The following is a 17,177-nucleotide window of genomic DNA, read 5'->3' on the forward strand; positions in this document are numbered from 1 at the left end:
TGCACAAGGCCACAGATAATTAATACATGTAGATGCTAAAGAGAGAGAATAGATTAAAAGCAAGCTGTTGCATTGTTTTATATGTTCTGACGTGCAGGATACTGGAGCAATACATTGTCTAACAAGCCCTGATCATGCAATGGGCTCTGCTAAAACACGAGAGGGTTGGTACTGCACTCGTCCCATGAAGGCAGACTTTGGGCTGGGGACTTGAATTCCACGCACATTCACCCAGGTAAAGCTACTCACGTGACACATCTCACTGGTATTAACAGACCCATGCTAAGTGTTTGCAAGAGTCATGACTTTGATATAAAGTCTAATATGTCACTCATGAGTCTGGGTGTCCCCATATCCAATGGTACCTTCATAAACACTATTGAATAAGGATCAGTTTCTGGGAAGACATAATGCAACTTGCTCCTTATCTCAAAAGAAACGTACTTGTTCTCCCAAAAGCTGCTACGCTGTTGTGCAAGGTGCCACTGTTAGACTGCACCACCACCCGGTACTGCTCCCCAGCTTCCAACTTGTGAAATGTGTGCTCGGAAACATGTTTGGAGACACTCTGGAAATCAAGCTGATGGTTTTGCTGAAATATGGTCACCGTATAGGAATCAACATCTCCACCTCCAGGAGTCCAGCTCACTTTCAGGCTGTTTGTCATGCCATTAGGTGACACGTGAATGTTTCTGACCACGCTCGGAACTGGAAAAAAAAGGGAACAAAAAGGCACCTGCTCACAAATTTCCTGTTTGATACAGACTTTCTACTTTCTACCTTTTAATGGCCACAGCAAATGATTCAAAGCACAAAGATCATTTACAGGTACAAGTAATTTCAGACACTGGTAAACACAAGTAAAGTTGAAGACATTCGTGTAGGATTACACCATTTTAGAAAAGCAATTCTCTGTTTTCATAGGAGCAAAAGTAAAGAAAACACAACATAAACAAAAAAGTTTCTGCCTCCTTTTATTTGCATAACCTCCCTCTTGTCCAAATGATATTTTGAAAACATCTCAAAAAATCAAAGCTCTTCATGTACCCTTAGTTAATTAGCCATTCTGCAGTTATTATCTCACCCATTCATTTCAGGTGGGTAACAGAGGTGTAAAATAGTGATTTAATACAGATACTGAGCAAACAACTGGTGTGTATAGGAATAACAGAAACCCAAATGCTGACATTTCAATACCATTCCCATGCAACAAATCAGATGATCTGCCAATAATCAAATATTGGTAACTGTGACATTTGTTTATTAAGCAACAGATCAATTTGTTTGTAGTACTAGTGTTATTTTCAATGAGATCTGATGTCTTTGAGCCAGTGCTACAGGAGCTCAAATAAGATCATGGTTCACCTTTGATTTTCAGTGCTTCATTCTAGAGAAGCCTCAACACATTTTAAATACCACATTATTTCTTACTTGTCAGGCCTTCTATGAAAGTAGCACGTTGTGCATCTCCACTGATGGTCAAGACAAGAATTTTGTATAGACGTCCTGGAGTCAGAGCTGTGAACCAATACTCCTCAATGGTGTTCCCAAGGAAAATGGGTGGGAAGATCTTCATATCATTGAAGAGGAGTTGAATCTCATATTTATCAACATCCCCCTCAGCCTTTGACCAAGTTACCTGCAGATCTTCTGTGCTCCTGTTACTAAGAGTCAGTTCCTTCACTGACTCTGGCACTGAAGAGGTAAGAAGAAAGATAGGACACGTCTCAGTACTTACTAACAGATCACAGCAAAAAGCTAACAGCTCTGAAGCCACGCTTCCGAGCTAAAACTTTTCATTCAGTTCCCTAGGAAAAGCAGTATATTGCAGTTATTTGGGTGGTTTGCACCCCATCTAACACTGGAAGGTCCCATTTCAGAACAGGAGTCCCCAGTCTATCAGCATAAAAATAATGAATGAATAATAATGGAGACTGCAGGGAGTTTGCCTAGCCAACAGAAGCTGAGTAAGATCTCATGTACAACAAATATGGTGCAAAGAGGCCTGAGCTAGTGCAGAGCCAAGGCAATCCATCTGTGGGATGCAGCAACACAATACGCAGTTTCCAACTCCTGCCAGACACAGGTCAGTTGTTTTTGCCCAGTGTTGCATCTGTGTTAATAAACTCAGTTGTCTCAGCATGGCTCCTTAACTCACACACAGTGCTAGGTGAAGACAGGTAGATTGCCTCCAGATCCCTGCTGGCTCACAACTAGCCACCTTACTACCTCTGCTCCATGCTCTCCAATTTCAGTTCTTGGGGTAGTTTGAGTAGACTAAGGTCTAGTCTATCTTCTTCTTTATACATTTCCATGACCAGAAAAAAACCTGTCTTGTACATTCCAGCATAATTTAATTATAAATAGTAAGTTTACGTGGAAAACCGTTTTCCAGTTTTCAATGGTTCAAGATTTGCTTTCCAAAATCACAACACAGCACTTTTTATATGTTTGCAACTTAAAAGCTGGTCATAAACTAAATACTGCTTTCTGTATTTGGAATAATACACATTCAAAGAGACACAGCAGCATTCTATGTTAAAATCATATCAGATTTTTGTGCCTGGGTATGGGAAATAAAAAAACCCCCGAGGTGTCTCAGAATGTTTCCAGGGTGTTTACTTACTTGTTCTGCCATAGACCCTTTCACTAGTTTCGTATTTCCCACTCCTTGTGCTGACCGTGACACTGTACTGCCTCCCTGGGACCAGATTAGTGAACACACATTCATTTTCATCCTTTGGGACACTTTTTGTTTGGATGAAATCGTTGTTGTTCCTGATGATCACTTCATAATTATCAAAATACCCAGATGCATGTAACCAGGACACCCTCAAGTAGTCACTTCTGGCTGAATTGCTGACAGTAAGTCCCTGAACACTTGAAGGGACTGAAAGAAAAAAACATAGTTAAAGATTCATAAAGCAATAACTTTCTGAACTAATTGGAGTTGAGGTAGTGGACTATATTTGTGGTAATTACCAGGCTTTTGTAAGGAAGCTGCAAAAAGACCACAATGTGGATTTAAGCAATAAAAGAGTAACTGCGGTTTCCAGGCTGCTTTACATCATATGACAATGGTTTGCCTTTCCAATTTTTGGTCTTAAGGAACTTGGTCAATTTTGCTTATAGTACTGACTTCCACAGGTTCACACTAATCCTCAGTTTAGTCCTCCATATTTACAGGATTTTCCTTAGATTTTCACTTACATCATGAGAAGACTAAAATTCCTTTAACTTGATACTCTTTGTCATTTTAACACCCCTTACCATCTTTCTTTTATTCTACTGGTTTACCAAGTATAAAGTCTCAGTCTTTTCAATCCTTGAGAAAGTTTTAAAAAGCTTCCCATCATTATTGCCATCCTTTTCTGAGATTTCTCTATTCCTGTTATAATATTCTGGAACTCAGCATGACCAAAACCATAGACACGTGTGTTACAACACTAAAACCAATTGACATGGACGTTACTCATTATTGTGATACCTTGCTAACATTGCACTAGTTAGCCTACCCTAACCTGTTCTTTCAGTGCTTGAGTAACTTTCTGGGGAGATACTCTGCAGGATATACTTGAAGAGCCAAGTAGAGGGGTTAAGGGCAGAACAACGCATTTGAACCAAAACTGATACGTGATTTCTGCTCACTCCTAAGGACCGACACGATTTTTATTCACACTAAAGTATTTTTGTAGGATGTAAAGCAGCAACAAGGGCACAAGAATAAAACTAAGTCTATAAAGCTGTAATTTCATGGTTTGAGCCTCCAACCCCTACGCACCTATCCCAGATTGATCAGATATTGATAAATCATTGATAATGGCTATACAAAGTGGTTACAGTGATTGGATTTGTTCAGAGCCTCTCTTTACCTGTTCGTTCCTGGCTGAAGGTATAATTTTCATACTTCCCACTCTTTGTGGTTATCATCACTTTGTAAAGTGTTCCAGGAGTAAGGTTGCTGAAGGAGCATTCACTGAAGGATTTGGGAATGGTGAGAGTCTGAACAATCTGGTCATGGTGAGAGAGTGTTACCAAGTAACTGTCTACATCTCCAGAAGCTGGCAGCCAAGACACACTGAGGTAGTCACTGCGACCTGAGTTATTTACTGTTACTCCAGTCACGCTGGAAGGAACTGTGAAACAAAGAGGAAAAACCAAAAAAGCTTTAACTAGTCAATTCTTATTGTTGTAGAAATGCCTGGAATACTATCCTCTGCAAAATAAGCAGTCTGGGACTCCTGAAAAGTACTGCACTGACTCCCACTTAGCAATGTTCAACTGCTTTTTTGAATATAGTGAAGGAAATTGTCTTTGGTGGCATAATCCCAGCACTTCTAAAATCCCAGAAGCTGAATTATCCTCTCAAATTGCCATTCCTCAGTAACAGCAATAACTACTGAGGCTGGTAGGACCTTGAGGCCCATAGCTGAATGTGTTTCATTTCCAGTGAGTTCTCTGACGCCTAGTGGCCAAAACATGAATGCCACTTTTTTTTCAAGGTGAGCTCAAAGGTTCCACGCTGCCAGAACTACCATCACTCATGTACAAAACTCTCAGAGGTATTACATTGGCAGAGCTTAAAAATAATGAACTGCCACATTTTCACTGGACTCTGATGCACTGAACTGACTTACCTCTGTAGAGGGGCTGGCCACCAGCTGTCAGAGACAAAAAACTCAGATTTTACAAAATGTTTATGTACTTAAGCCTTTTAGTATTATTCTTCTCCAGTTGTTTTTTCAGCTTTGTTTTTGTTTTTTTCCTCTGAAAACAGTTGTTTTCAAGGATAACATTGGAGCAAACTGCAGAATGCTTGGCCTTTGCCAAATTCACACAAAGGGTGAAATTGCACTGTGTTGTCAAATTTTTCCTCTATCTAAATATCCGAACAACTGGTACTATATTTCACGAGTCTTTAAACTTAGAGAATTTGATGTAACAGTAAATCCTGTGCTATGCAGTACAGAAGAGCGTCATAATGAGTAATTAACCCTGGTGGACATTCTTTGATGGTGCATTAGAGAAAAAGAATGGGTCATGAGAAACTGAAACACAGATTCATCCCACTACTTTTAGGCAGACAGTTGGCACACCTAAGTAAGGAGCAATCACTCTACACCACCATGTAGTCAATGGAACAAGAAAGTCTCTTCCAAGGAGTGATTCACCACCACAGCTGTACATTACTCTCAGGGTATATTTTTGTCTTTATTACAGAGTGATCCTGCTGTATGGAATGCCTGTTGTAGGCAGAGCAGTTAGCTCCCTAAAGCTACGTTTACATGAATCTGGACCCACAGCGTGCCTGAGGTCACATACAGGAATTATATAGATGAAAGTCCCATAATTCTGGATTCCCAGTGCAGTGGCTTAATCACAAGACCATTCTCTTTAATAAATTCATCTTTTAAGAACTAAGAAAAGACACGCTGGAGTATTTTCCTTTTTACCTGTACTTCCCTCTGCAATCTTTTGCCTTGAAGATATCCCTCCACTGACAGTGGTGACAACAACTGAATAGAGTCCTCCAGGTTTCAGAGCATAGAAGTGATATCTGTTGGTTTCACTGGGAACAGTGTCATTTTTAATGACAACATTCTCGTGAATCAATAGCACTTGGTATGAGTCTACATCTCCCGGAGCTCTTGTCCAGTTGGTGAATAAGCTGTTGGTTGATCCCTGACTTGCCACAATCAGATCAGTCACTTGGGCTGGCACTGAAAATAAAATTGTCTTAATATTACTGAGGAGAAACAAAACAAAACAGAATCCCCCAAAGAACCCAAGTTTAGTCACACTGAGGAAGTGCATCAAAAGAACATTCCAACTGCAGCCAGACTCAACAGGACTAAAAATAATCTAACTGTGGACTGCTTCCTGTCTGTTGGGATGTGGTCTATGGGAAACTAAGTAAGTCACAGAAAGGTCTTTCAGGCTTTAGCACAGCTTTTCTCAGCCAGACCAAAATGATTCAAGATCAAGGAACTGGAAGAGATGGCATTTTATAAATATCATTAAACAAAACCCATCAATTTAGGAAATCACATGAGTTCTTTTAATGACTATTTCAAATACGGTATGTGTCTTTCATTCTCCCTTTCCTCTCCTATTTCCCATCTTTCATTCCTAATAAATGGCAAGCTTGTTTAAGGAATACCTTAGGCACAGTCATCTATGCTGTTAGACCTCTTAATTTTGGGCATAACTGAGTGGGATGGTTTTGGGTTTACTTTTTACATCAGAAGATCTGCAGGATATAAACTTTTATAGCATCAAAAGATGAACTGTTAAACAAACATAACATTTATCCAAGCATAACCTCGTTAATCTAGTCAGACCAAAAAGGATAAAGAAATAACAAAGGAATGCAATATGTTGCCCAAACTTTACCGCAAATCCTCTTTTTTTATTTAAGTTGACAATATTTGGGCAAAGCAAGGAAATACAGTTACTTCTTGCTAAGTATTTCTGATTACAGGACCAAGCACAACTGAAACACAGAAGATTCCAACTTTATAAAATATGATTGCACTCTTCATCTCCTTTTTTGTCAACCTTTTTGCATACATAGTACTGGATTAGCAATCATTAACGAAAGCTATAAAATTAGGCACATAGCATTATGAAACAAAAAGGATTTTTGATTCAGTTTTTTATCATCTTTACATTTTTTTTCAGCTATCATGACCTAGTAACCTCCAACAAGACACTGAAGTGCCACATTTCTGCGCTAAACGCACTTTTAGTGGTACCTCAAGTTTCACTGGAAGCTGACCAATCTGGGATGCAATAAGACCTATTTCTGTCGTATTCCCAGCAATATTTTTCAAGCCTGTCCTGCTGCTAGGAAGATTCAGAGGTTTGGAATGCTTATTAGAACCTATGCTCAAATTAACTAACGTTCATTCCTTTTAACTCATTTTCAATGTAATGTTGACACACTATCCCTGTCTGATGGGTTTTGAAGCATTGATTCATATTAGTGAAGTGGGACACCATAACCTTTATGCCTGAATAGGCCTCCTAAAGGGGCATAAGTCAGACGGAAGTGAAATTCCAGCTATCTAATCACAAAGCAGAGAAATGAATGTGTAAGTTAAACTTATCAGGCCTTGGAAGGAGTAACAAAATTTAAGCAAGGACCACTATCAAGCCATTGGTATGATTAGATTCAGACACTAGCAGATTGTTTTTCACTGTGCTGTGCCAGACAAGAGCTACATTTTAAAACTTCGTTTGCACTGGAGAACCCTTAAGTCAAGCAGAGTAAAGCATCACATATGGTTTAAAACTTGCACACCTGCACAAAATTAGCACCCTGCAGGGGGTGGGAATGGGACCTTTCTTGTGACACAGCAATCATGCCCATAACAGATACATATGCTGGAATCCAAAGAGCAGAAAGATTCAAAATACATCTTCAAGGTCACATATGTTTTGTGTCTGTCACCCTCAGAATGTTCCCCCTAAAGTAACATTTTCTGTGTGGTGATGTTTGTTTTTTTCCCAGATGATGAATGCTTTGAATCAAGGAAGTGACCTTCCTGAAAGTACACAGCGAAAATTTTTCTTCTTATATGGAATATTGTGCTAATGTAGATTGATTAGACATAACACTTCAGAAAACTGTTTTGCCAGGAATTACACATCCATTTCCCCAAAATATTAAATAAGTACTGCAAGATAACTGACAGTCAGAAATCAGAGGCTCAGAAACACAACTTTTGAAACGAACATAAGATCAAGATGTTTGAGATTTAGACACAGAGTTAATTCATACAAAGCAAGGAAAATCATTAATAGTTAACAGAAGAAAAGATTAAAACAGTTTGACGAGATGATACCTGTTCTTCCTTCCACTGAAGTCCAGTTGCTTAAAGTCCCACTAATGGTTGTGATGGTAGCTGTGTATTTTCTTCCTGGTACCAAGCCAGTGAAAGTGAATTCCTTAGCTTCTTTTTCAAGCTCTTTTTTTATGATAGTAAGATCACTGTCTCCCAGGGAAACCACATAGCTGTCCCATTCTGCAACAGGGGTCATCCACATGACACTAAGTGAAGATTCATTAGCATGCTTCACACGGAGCTGGAGAACAGGCTCTGGAGCTGTAAAGGTACACAAATATCACAAGGAGAACAGGACTTTGTAGTGAATGAACTTGCCATGCCTCGAGCTGCTGCAAGAAATCTGTTCCGTAAGACAGATATGTGACAGCAAGAGAGTATTTGCAGTCAAGAGGAGATTCTTTACCTTTCTCTAGGAAGCCATTCTTATAAATCTAGTATTTGTGCTACTCTTCCAGCAAAGGGGTGTAGCAACAGACTTCAGCAATGGCTTATGGCTTAGGTTTAAACTTACGTAAGGATATATATTTTAGTATAAATGGAAACACAGGGAAATCAGTGAACTTCCTCTTGAACTCTGGGTGCTAGACAGGGATATAAGACATTTGTACCATAAAACAAATCTTCACTAATTTAGCTCTAACAAACAAGGATGCAAATTATAGGGTCAGAGTGACATTGATTTTGCAGTGGTTTATAGCTCAGTAAAGTTGAGAGACATTTCAAACTTACAGTGGTATAAAAGAAAGAATTCCATCAGTGAACTTCTGTGTGTGTTCATGTGTGTGTGTGTGCATGCATACACAGCAGGCATGTTACCTAATGTAGTCTCCAATCTGATTTTGTCCCTCTCACATTGAAATACAACTCCCTTTCCAAGGCTGTGGGTTTATGTAAGAGAAAATTAAATTACAACAGGACCTAATTGCTATGCTTCAGAAAAGATACACTGTGGACCTGACTGTGGGTCAAACACAGTTGTGATACACCCACTGCTGGGTATTATCTAATGGACTATGTCCTAATTACGGAATCATAGAATCACTTAGGTTGGAAAAGACCTCTAAGATAATTGAGTCCAACTATTAATGGCTTAGCTGACTCAATTAAAAGTAACACCATAAACTTAAATTATTTGCAACATAGGTCAAGGTAAGGAAGGTGAGAATGTGCCTTGCTCTTACCAAATTTGCTTGAACTTAGAGAAAGCTTCAGTTCTGTAGTTTCTACTAGTCTTGCTGTTGTGTGAAATTAACAAATTACAGTCTCAGGGAATGACAGGTAAGGGTATAGCAGGATAGAGTGTCCCTATCTAATCTCACATTCTGTAGTGAGGTAAGCCTTAGGCTTGAGCCTTACCTGTTATTCCCCCTTCAGGTCTTCTTTCCTGTGAATTGCACTTATTCTGTATCCATAGAGCAGAAATTCTAGCAATTATATTACAATTATTTTTTAAATTTGAAGCAATCAGATGTGGCTTTCACTAACAAACTGCGAAAGAATTCCACTCTGTCCTTGAAGTATGCATGGATTTCCTTTGGAAAGACTGACTTGAACCGACTAACCTCATTTTCTTTATGGAGCAAAGGAACAAGAACTGGTATGCTATGGAACAGCCACACTAATATACATCTCAGGAAGCTTTGGTTAACACTGCTGATATTCTTTAGACAGACTGGCAAAGAAACATACTGATGAACAATACAGGAAGACCTGTGCTGCTCTCTTTAAGAACTTTATAGGGTACCTCCAATCAGCTACAAAATATAACAGGTGAAGTGCAGATGTAATGTAATGCCCCAGTCATGACAGAATGGCGATATAGTTCCTAAAACTTTCACTAACAAAACAATTACCACAAAAATAACCCTGAAAGTTTTCACAGAACTGCTAATACCAATTATTTCTGTAGTTTACAAGGGAGCTCCTTTTTACTGTATTAATGTGAAATTCGTCTGTGGATTCCCAAGTAGTCTTTGAGTGTTCACAGCCCAGCTGAACATTTTGCACTCTCACACTGCCTGGATGAGCACACTGACCCGTTCTCCCCGTGCAACTAGTCTTGCTCTGCAAATCACCACTCTCCACAACAACATCCACGCCGTACTCCCTCCCAGGGATGAGGCCCACGTCGCAGATGAGGTACTCGGTAGTGTTCTTCTCGAGGGTGGTGTTAAGCAGCAGGGCCGTGCGGTTCCACAGGAGCAGGTGGTACCTCTCCCAGTCTCCCGCAGGGGGCAGCCAGGTCACTCGCAGAGACCTCAGCCAGCCACCAGAACCGGCCTGCAGCTCTGAAACGTTCTGGGGAACTGGAAGAACAAAGCAAAAAAGTAATACTGAAGTGGAGTATTTCTGGTGAGACATAACTGCACGCTGAAAAAACCTGTCTCGTAGCATAGCTATTGTACAAGTACTTGGACCAGCTAGAGCAATGTGAGGTATCTTGTTGGAAAGGCTGGCTTTCATTTTAAAGAAAACTTTTACTCTTCCCCACACAAACCACTCACTTTTTTCCTGCTGGTTTCTGACATCAGAAATGGGGAACCCTTCTCAGGGCAGGCAAAATCTCCCCTGTGCATTTCTTGGATGCATCTCTTGGTTTTCAGTTAGCTTCCCTGTTGCTTCATGCACTTAAATTCATGCAGAAACTGTCAATCAATTTTTCACACCAAAAGTCAAAACCTCAACTGCTATGGGTCAAATCCTGGCCTCAGCAGCAGAAATGCAAAGTCTGATGGCTTATTCGACAAAGATGGCTTCTTCCACCTTTGTATGCCCTAATTCCTCCCAGCTGCAAGGTACCAGTTAAAACTGAGGTCAGTTAAAGCCTCTACTCCATCCTGTCCCGCACTTCAGAGGTCCTGAATTTACATGCTCAACCTTCTCGCCCTCCTGCTGCAGGTCACACTGGACCACTGAAGCTTTTCTGATTTTCATGAAATAATTAAATATTAACCATACCAAGCAGAGATTGGAAGACAGATGCAGACCCGTAGGTCAGGATACCTCTAGCTTAGTATTACGATATTCAGAGATCACCACTGGAGCCCTGAGATCATCAGCAAGTATTAACTGTAAACTACTAAGGCTAGAATCATGCTCTCATGTTTTATCTGGCTTAGTTAATACTTAATTGCTTAGTACCTAGCACAAGATTGCAAGATTTCTACCAGCACCACAAAATACTCACCAGTTTCACTTCCCATGGGTATCTAGGCATCAAATCTAGAACTCCCATATTCCAGTGAATATGTGAGATGTGTTTCAATCGCCGAGTGAATAAAAGCGCATTGTTTTGTTAGGAAGCACAGATGTGCTTACATCATAACAGATAAAGTTCAGCCTTGTCAGGCTGGCTGGACATCCTTATACCTGTATGGTACAAAGTTTCAGCCTCTGACATATCCATATTTCTCACCACAACATTCCTTGGCAGGTTCTGCTGCTGTAGGCACCCTCTCAATACACAGCAATGTGTATTATGTTCTTGGGCACCTGGCTCTCTGTGAGTTACAGAGGGATCCTAAGAGTATCTATAGACCTGACTGTCTGGATTCAGAAATTTATCCTTAGGCCACTAAGCTTCTGCTGAAGTGACTGTTTTCAAAGCTCTTGGTGTCTATGGCAGAGTCAAAGGAAGGAATTGCACATGATCAGCATCCTTGGAAATGGGACTTCTAATCTCCAGCTTTCAAAGCACTGGGTCTAGGTCACAAATCTGGAGATCAGTGGCATTGAGTGAGCCCTGAAGCTCTCCTTTTAGATGGAAATGGTAATGTTAAAGGACTTAAATGGTAGGCTAGACCAACAAAACAGACGTGCATGTTACCAGTCCAGCTTTGTACTTACTGGACATGAAAGACTTTTCAGGGCTGTTCCAACCTGCACTGAGAATGGGATAGCAACTAGATATGTCAAGGATGTGCCTTTCACATGAGATGTTTAGTTGTAGACGAGAAATATTTTCTAAAATAAATATTCGGCTCTCTCACACACATACACATTTTCTATTTTTTGGCTCTGAGTCTCCTAACAATGTATGTATGTGTTCTTCACCCACTTTTACATTTTTATCATCTAACTTCAAGTTGGGCTAGGCTGGTGTGGAGAATATGAGGGATCTCCGTGTCCAGTAATGCTGTGGGAGAATTATGCCAGGATTTTTCAGGTTCAGAACTCACACAAGAGATACTTGAAAGAAAATTATTATTTCTGAAAGAAAATAAGAAACTCTTAACCCAGCTCTATCCAGGCTACCACATGCCTTTGTTAATCCAAGCCGTATATAGTAAAGAAAGCTGAGACCTAATCTCTTCTGGTTTGCAGATTTGTGTCTGGAAAGAGGAATAAGACTGGACCTTGCAAAATTACTTTAAAACCTGTTAATAATTTGACTACATGCACACTTCCCCATAATGTAACTCTTTCTATATACAATGCTAAGTTGATTTCAAGATAACAAAGTTGGTCAGAAGTGCAGTTGTGTGCAACAGTTTTGTAACAAACTCACTTAACCATAAGGTCCAAAATGCACTACTGTCGCCTGCTTACAATATATGCTGGAGTTACTTTTGACTGACAGATTAACTATTGCCAGAGAGTCAGAAAGGAGTATTCCTGAAACAATATTGTGCTCTTTATCTTATTTTGCCTGGAATCCAAACCATTTTCTCTTACAATGATTTTCTACAAGGCCAATGTAGGCAAAAATAGCATTATTTACAATATTCTTATTGAAGCAGAAGACTTACATGTCCTGCCAGTTGCCATCCCATCAGTAAACAGTTCACCACTGATTGTGCGGGCAGTAACCTGATAAAGACGTCCTGGAGTTAGCTTATCAAAGTGAGTCTCGGTGATTGGTGGCTGCACAATTTTGACTCCTTTAACTGATCCAAGATGAGACAGAGTGATATTATAGAAATCGAAGTTTCCCAAAGGTTTTCTCCACTTAACTTTTAAAGCATCTAAGCTGTCATCATTAGTCACTGTCAAATCTAAGACTTCAGCAGGGGCTAAAAAAAAGAAAGTAAGAAAGAGAATAAAATACATCCACCACAAAACATATAAGACCTGCTGTCTCCAAACTTCCATAGCTGAGTTTTGCTGTTGAACAGTTACATGAGATGGAGTATGAACAATTTTGCCTGAACAGTATAAGGGCAAAGTCTGGTCACAGGGAAACTGAACCCAGCCCCGTGTAAGACACTGTACTTCTGAGAGAGACATGTCTTTTGATGACCGCTCTTACTTCATGGAACAGAAAATCTTTTAGCCATGTCTGCACTCACACTAGTCACTTTGACCATAAAACAGATCGTGCACACGCTCCTAACAGATGTCTGCATACATTTTGGTAAACATTACGGCATTACTGCACCTATGTCTGATTTACACCAGTCTAAACGGGATTTGAATAAAACTCCTTTATTCAAATGCTCCACCAAAAGAAAAGCATAGCCACCTCCAGTATCTTAATTACTCAGGCCTGAGGCACAGAAGGTACTGAAATGGAGGACTGTGCTGCAAGCTAGATGTAGTGCGTTTACATTCTAACAATACCTGTGAGATTTAAAATTATTGCACCCCACAACAGGAAGAAATAAAAAAGTCTGAAGTAATAAAATGAAACAAGAGTAATCCCCAAAACAGCCCAGTTGACAACAGCACTCATCTGTGTGTCTTAGACACAACAATATTGTTTATATAAATTACGTCTACATGATGACATTTCTGTAGGAGAAACTGTACCTTGCTCTTCCCAGAAATTAAGGAAAGCAAAGGCTGTTTTTGCCTATGTAAGTGTTTTAACTATTGGATTCTAGTAGGATGTCATCTTATCTTTATCTTAATGACCACAGAACACTGTCCTGGAAAAACCTTCCTAAAAAAAAAATCTAAACCCCTATTTCTGTGGATCAGTATTTCTTTGTGAAAAGAAAAGAAACAACCCACAAAACCCCAAATCAAACCAAGCCACCAAGCAAACAAAAACCCCAAACAACCCCAAATCACCAACATTCAATTTTAAAGTTAAGTTGCTCCACATTTTTTTCCACTTCCTTTTCAGAAGTGCAGCTACTTTGAAATTCAGAGAAAAAAAGCCACAGAAAATATTTTTTTAAAAAACTCACAAGCTCTATATCTCCCATTCAGGTCGGTATGAATCATGGAGTTAAACTGTCTTTAGTACTTTCACTTCAGTGAAATAACCAGACTACACATTGCCCCAATTCACTGAAGAAGTTGCTACAGGAGTCAGGGCACTGGGGCTCAGATTGTTAAAACCTAACTTTATATGTTTAATGGAGCTGCCCACATTAAGCAGTGCAGCTAAATTAGCTGCAGACACACTATGAGCTAATTTACCTGCTAACTTTGTTGAGTGTTAAGGAGTTAAATAAGCCTACGGTGTTTCTAACTTGGAACACGAATCACTTTTTATTCTGAAATAGGTCCTATAATATTATTAGATTATGGCCTTAGCTTCTTGTTTTGTTGTGACGAATTCTGAAATCATGCCTGTCCTGACTGAAAACTGCTGCTCTCCCATCCCGCAGCCTGGGTTATGATAGAGAGGTTATAAAGGTGGCCTGCTGTAAGTCCTGAAAAAGTGTAGAAGGTCAGAGAATCTTTCTGATGAATCTCATGAACTGGGACATGATTATCAAGTAACACCAGCCTGTAACAATCCACATGCCCAGAGCCAGGAGACCATGAAGCATGGATAGTGTCTGTCTTGACACTGACTTGGATATTTTTCACAGGGGATGGCACTGTTGGTATAGAAAAAACACATGCCTAAGTTCTAACTGTTATCTCCATGATCTCAGCAATTTTGAATAGATTTACTTTTAAAAGATGTTTGGTTTCTTTAGGGTTAGTGAAAACCCAGTCCCAAATACACAATACCAACATGACTCCACTCCATTCTTAGCAAACAATTCTTTATGTTAGCCAGATATTCCTGTTTTATTTCTACTTATCATCAATAGGTACTTCCAAAAATATATATAAAGATCTTGCCATGTAGAAGAATTATATACATTTGCTAATTTCAACATGCAGAACTGCAGACTACTGTAGGTGGTTTTAATTAGATGAATTACAGTAATAAAAGTCCTACCAGTATATCCACTTATGTGAAGTTCTGGGGTAGTCTTATTTCCAGCAATTGCACTGAGGACAATGTTGTATTTATTCCCAGGGATGAGATTAAAAAACGTATTTTCTGTTTTTGAAATGCTTCCTGGTACGGAGACTTCTTGTATCTTTTTATTATCATCATCAAATAATATTAGGTTATACAAGTCCACCTTTCCTGAGGAAGGATACCATTGAACTTCCAAGCTTGTAAGTGTAGTCTTTTCCTTATTAATTTCCAAACGAGATGGTGGCAAGGGATCTGTAGTTAGAAAAAAAAAAGAGAAAACTTAAACCATTTCTTGCATTACGATTGTCAGAAATTTTACACAACAGCACAAAAATTCTTCCAAAACTCTCCCTTTATCATCATTGTGCTGCCAATACTTTTCAAAATGTCTTTTTCTTTTGATTTTTAAACACTGTATCACTGAAACCTGTCTACAAGAGAGTCCTGCAGAATTCAGAAATGTTACTTTTTTGTATTGGTACACACTCACTCACAGGTAGCAAAACACTTCCACTGTGGATGTATATTACAAGCTTGGAAATCTGCTGATAGTAAAACTGTAACAGCTTTAATAAAACCCAGCAAATTACACTCAGTGCCTCAGTATAATGTAGCTTTATAGATACAATGGCAGCAGCAGCTTTCATTTCCTAGCACTCACACTAAACACCGTCACTAAACACTTTATCACTAATGGGCGTAAACATTTATACAATTTTAAGGGCAACAATCCTTTGTTTTTAGTATTAGCTTCAACTACTTCAAACAGATTCTGATAGAATGTGTTTCTGCTCTGATTTAGTATTGTTCATATAAATTTAAAAAAACCCAAACTACATTGGATAAACCTTCATGAACTAATATTGGGACTGCTTCTCCGAGAAACTCTCAACATTCATTATGTTGTTTATTAAGGAGCTCTCAAGTAAAATCACCTGTGAAATACAATACACTCTAAAGAGATGGCAAACTGACCAAACAAAAAGAGTCTGATTGCTTTTATTCTTCAGGTGTATTACATCACTCACAAGACTTCATGTAAACTAAAAAGAAATGTATTACATGTTGGTGTACTAAGGTATTGACATTTATGTCTCCCAATAAGGTTAAGCAATTGCTTATTAAAAAGGTATCATAAAACAACCCAAAGCAGCAAAATCAAGCCTTCACAAGTTGGGAAGTTAAAGGATAAGGGTTCCCCATCAATTTAGGAACTAAATTTGCCTTCCACAAGAGTACACTCTGTGCTACTCTTCCCTAGCATCAGACAGGGAATGTATGGTGCATCCAGGCTGAGAACTGCAGTCTCTGTATGACCAGCACCTTAAACACAGAATCTTAAACACAGAAGAACAAGACCATTTTTCCAATGCAGTCATTGCTGCTTGGTTCCCTGAACAAAGCAGACAAAAGGGTGTGAGATCACATAATTAAAAAATACACTGTAAGGGCTAAAATGGCAAAGTCGAACCTACACCCATCCTACAACTACAATGGTAGGAGAGCCTAGGATTCTTTAAGCTGCTTTTTCTTCAAAGCCTGGATGGTGTAGAGGGTGTAATTGATTCATACAAAGCTGAGAACATAGTGATGCCAAGCATTGGTGGTGGTATGCTTTATCAATCAAGTATATTAGGAATGTCAAAGAAGCACCTCGTTCTTTGGAGACATTAAAAAACTGGCTGGATATAGTCCTGGGCAACCGGATCCAGGTGGCCCTGCTTGAGCAGGAGGCTTGGACCAGATGACCTCTAGAGGTCCCCTCCAACCTCAACCTTTCTGTGACTCTAAAAAATACTGTGTCCCTTTGAACCCAGGTCTCTGCTTAAATTCAAATTCTTTCTTTGGACAACAGAGATGTTAGTGCTCTTCAGAAAAAGAGATAAAAATTAAATTAAAAAAAACCAATCAATAAAATGAACTGTCTTTTCTTGACTGCTTTCTTAAAGGCCAAATTAAATCTGCTTAAATCTGAAAAATAAAAAAAAAAAAAAATTAAAACTCAAGTCAAAGACTAAGCACATAAAACTTCAGGCCAAATAGATAAAACTTCACCCAACTACAGCAATTGAAACAGGAGGTTTTAATGAAAAGTGCCAGGAAATCTTAACAATAGGCTTGACTACCAGCTCCACCTATAATATATACTAAGCCACTAACGACTACTATGTTGGCAA

General features: G+C 39.2%; 1 protein-coding gene across 3 annotated transcripts in view; it reads right to left on the minus strand.

The window, feature by feature from the left end:
• PTPRB (protein tyrosine phosphatase receptor type B) overlaps positions 1–17,177 on the minus strand; it is a 60,725-nt gene that overhangs the window by 22,865 nt on the left and 20,683 nt on the right. For all 3 annotated transcript variants that reach the window (XM_032688238.1, XM_032688237.1, XM_032688239.1), the window contains 9 exons: positions 14,974–15,252; positions 12,599–12,862; positions 9,887–10,156; positions 7,848–8,108; positions 5,454–5,720; positions 3,873–4,136; positions 2,627–2,890; positions 1,432–1,695; positions 445–708 (listed from right to left, as the gene is read on the minus strand). In XM_032688238.1, coding sequence (XP_032544129.1) covers positions 445–708; positions 1,432–1,695; positions 2,627–2,890; positions 3,873–4,136; positions 5,454–5,720; positions 7,848–8,108; positions 9,887–10,156; positions 12,599–12,862; positions 14,974–15,252 — 2,397 coding nt within the window. The remainder of the gene's footprint in view (positions 1–444; positions 709–1,431; positions 1,696–2,626; positions 2,891–3,872; positions 4,137–5,453; positions 5,721–7,847; positions 8,109–9,886; positions 10,157–12,598; positions 12,863–14,973; positions 15,253–17,177) is intronic.

The sequence above is a fragment of the Chiroxiphia lanceolata genome, chromosome 5 (assembly GCF_009829145.1).
Source record: "Chiroxiphia lanceolata isolate bChiLan1 chromosome 5, bChiLan1.pri, whole genome shotgun sequence".
In the NCBI taxonomy this organism is placed as follows: domain Eukaryota; kingdom Metazoa; phylum Chordata; class Aves; order Passeriformes; family Pipridae; genus Chiroxiphia; species Chiroxiphia lanceolata.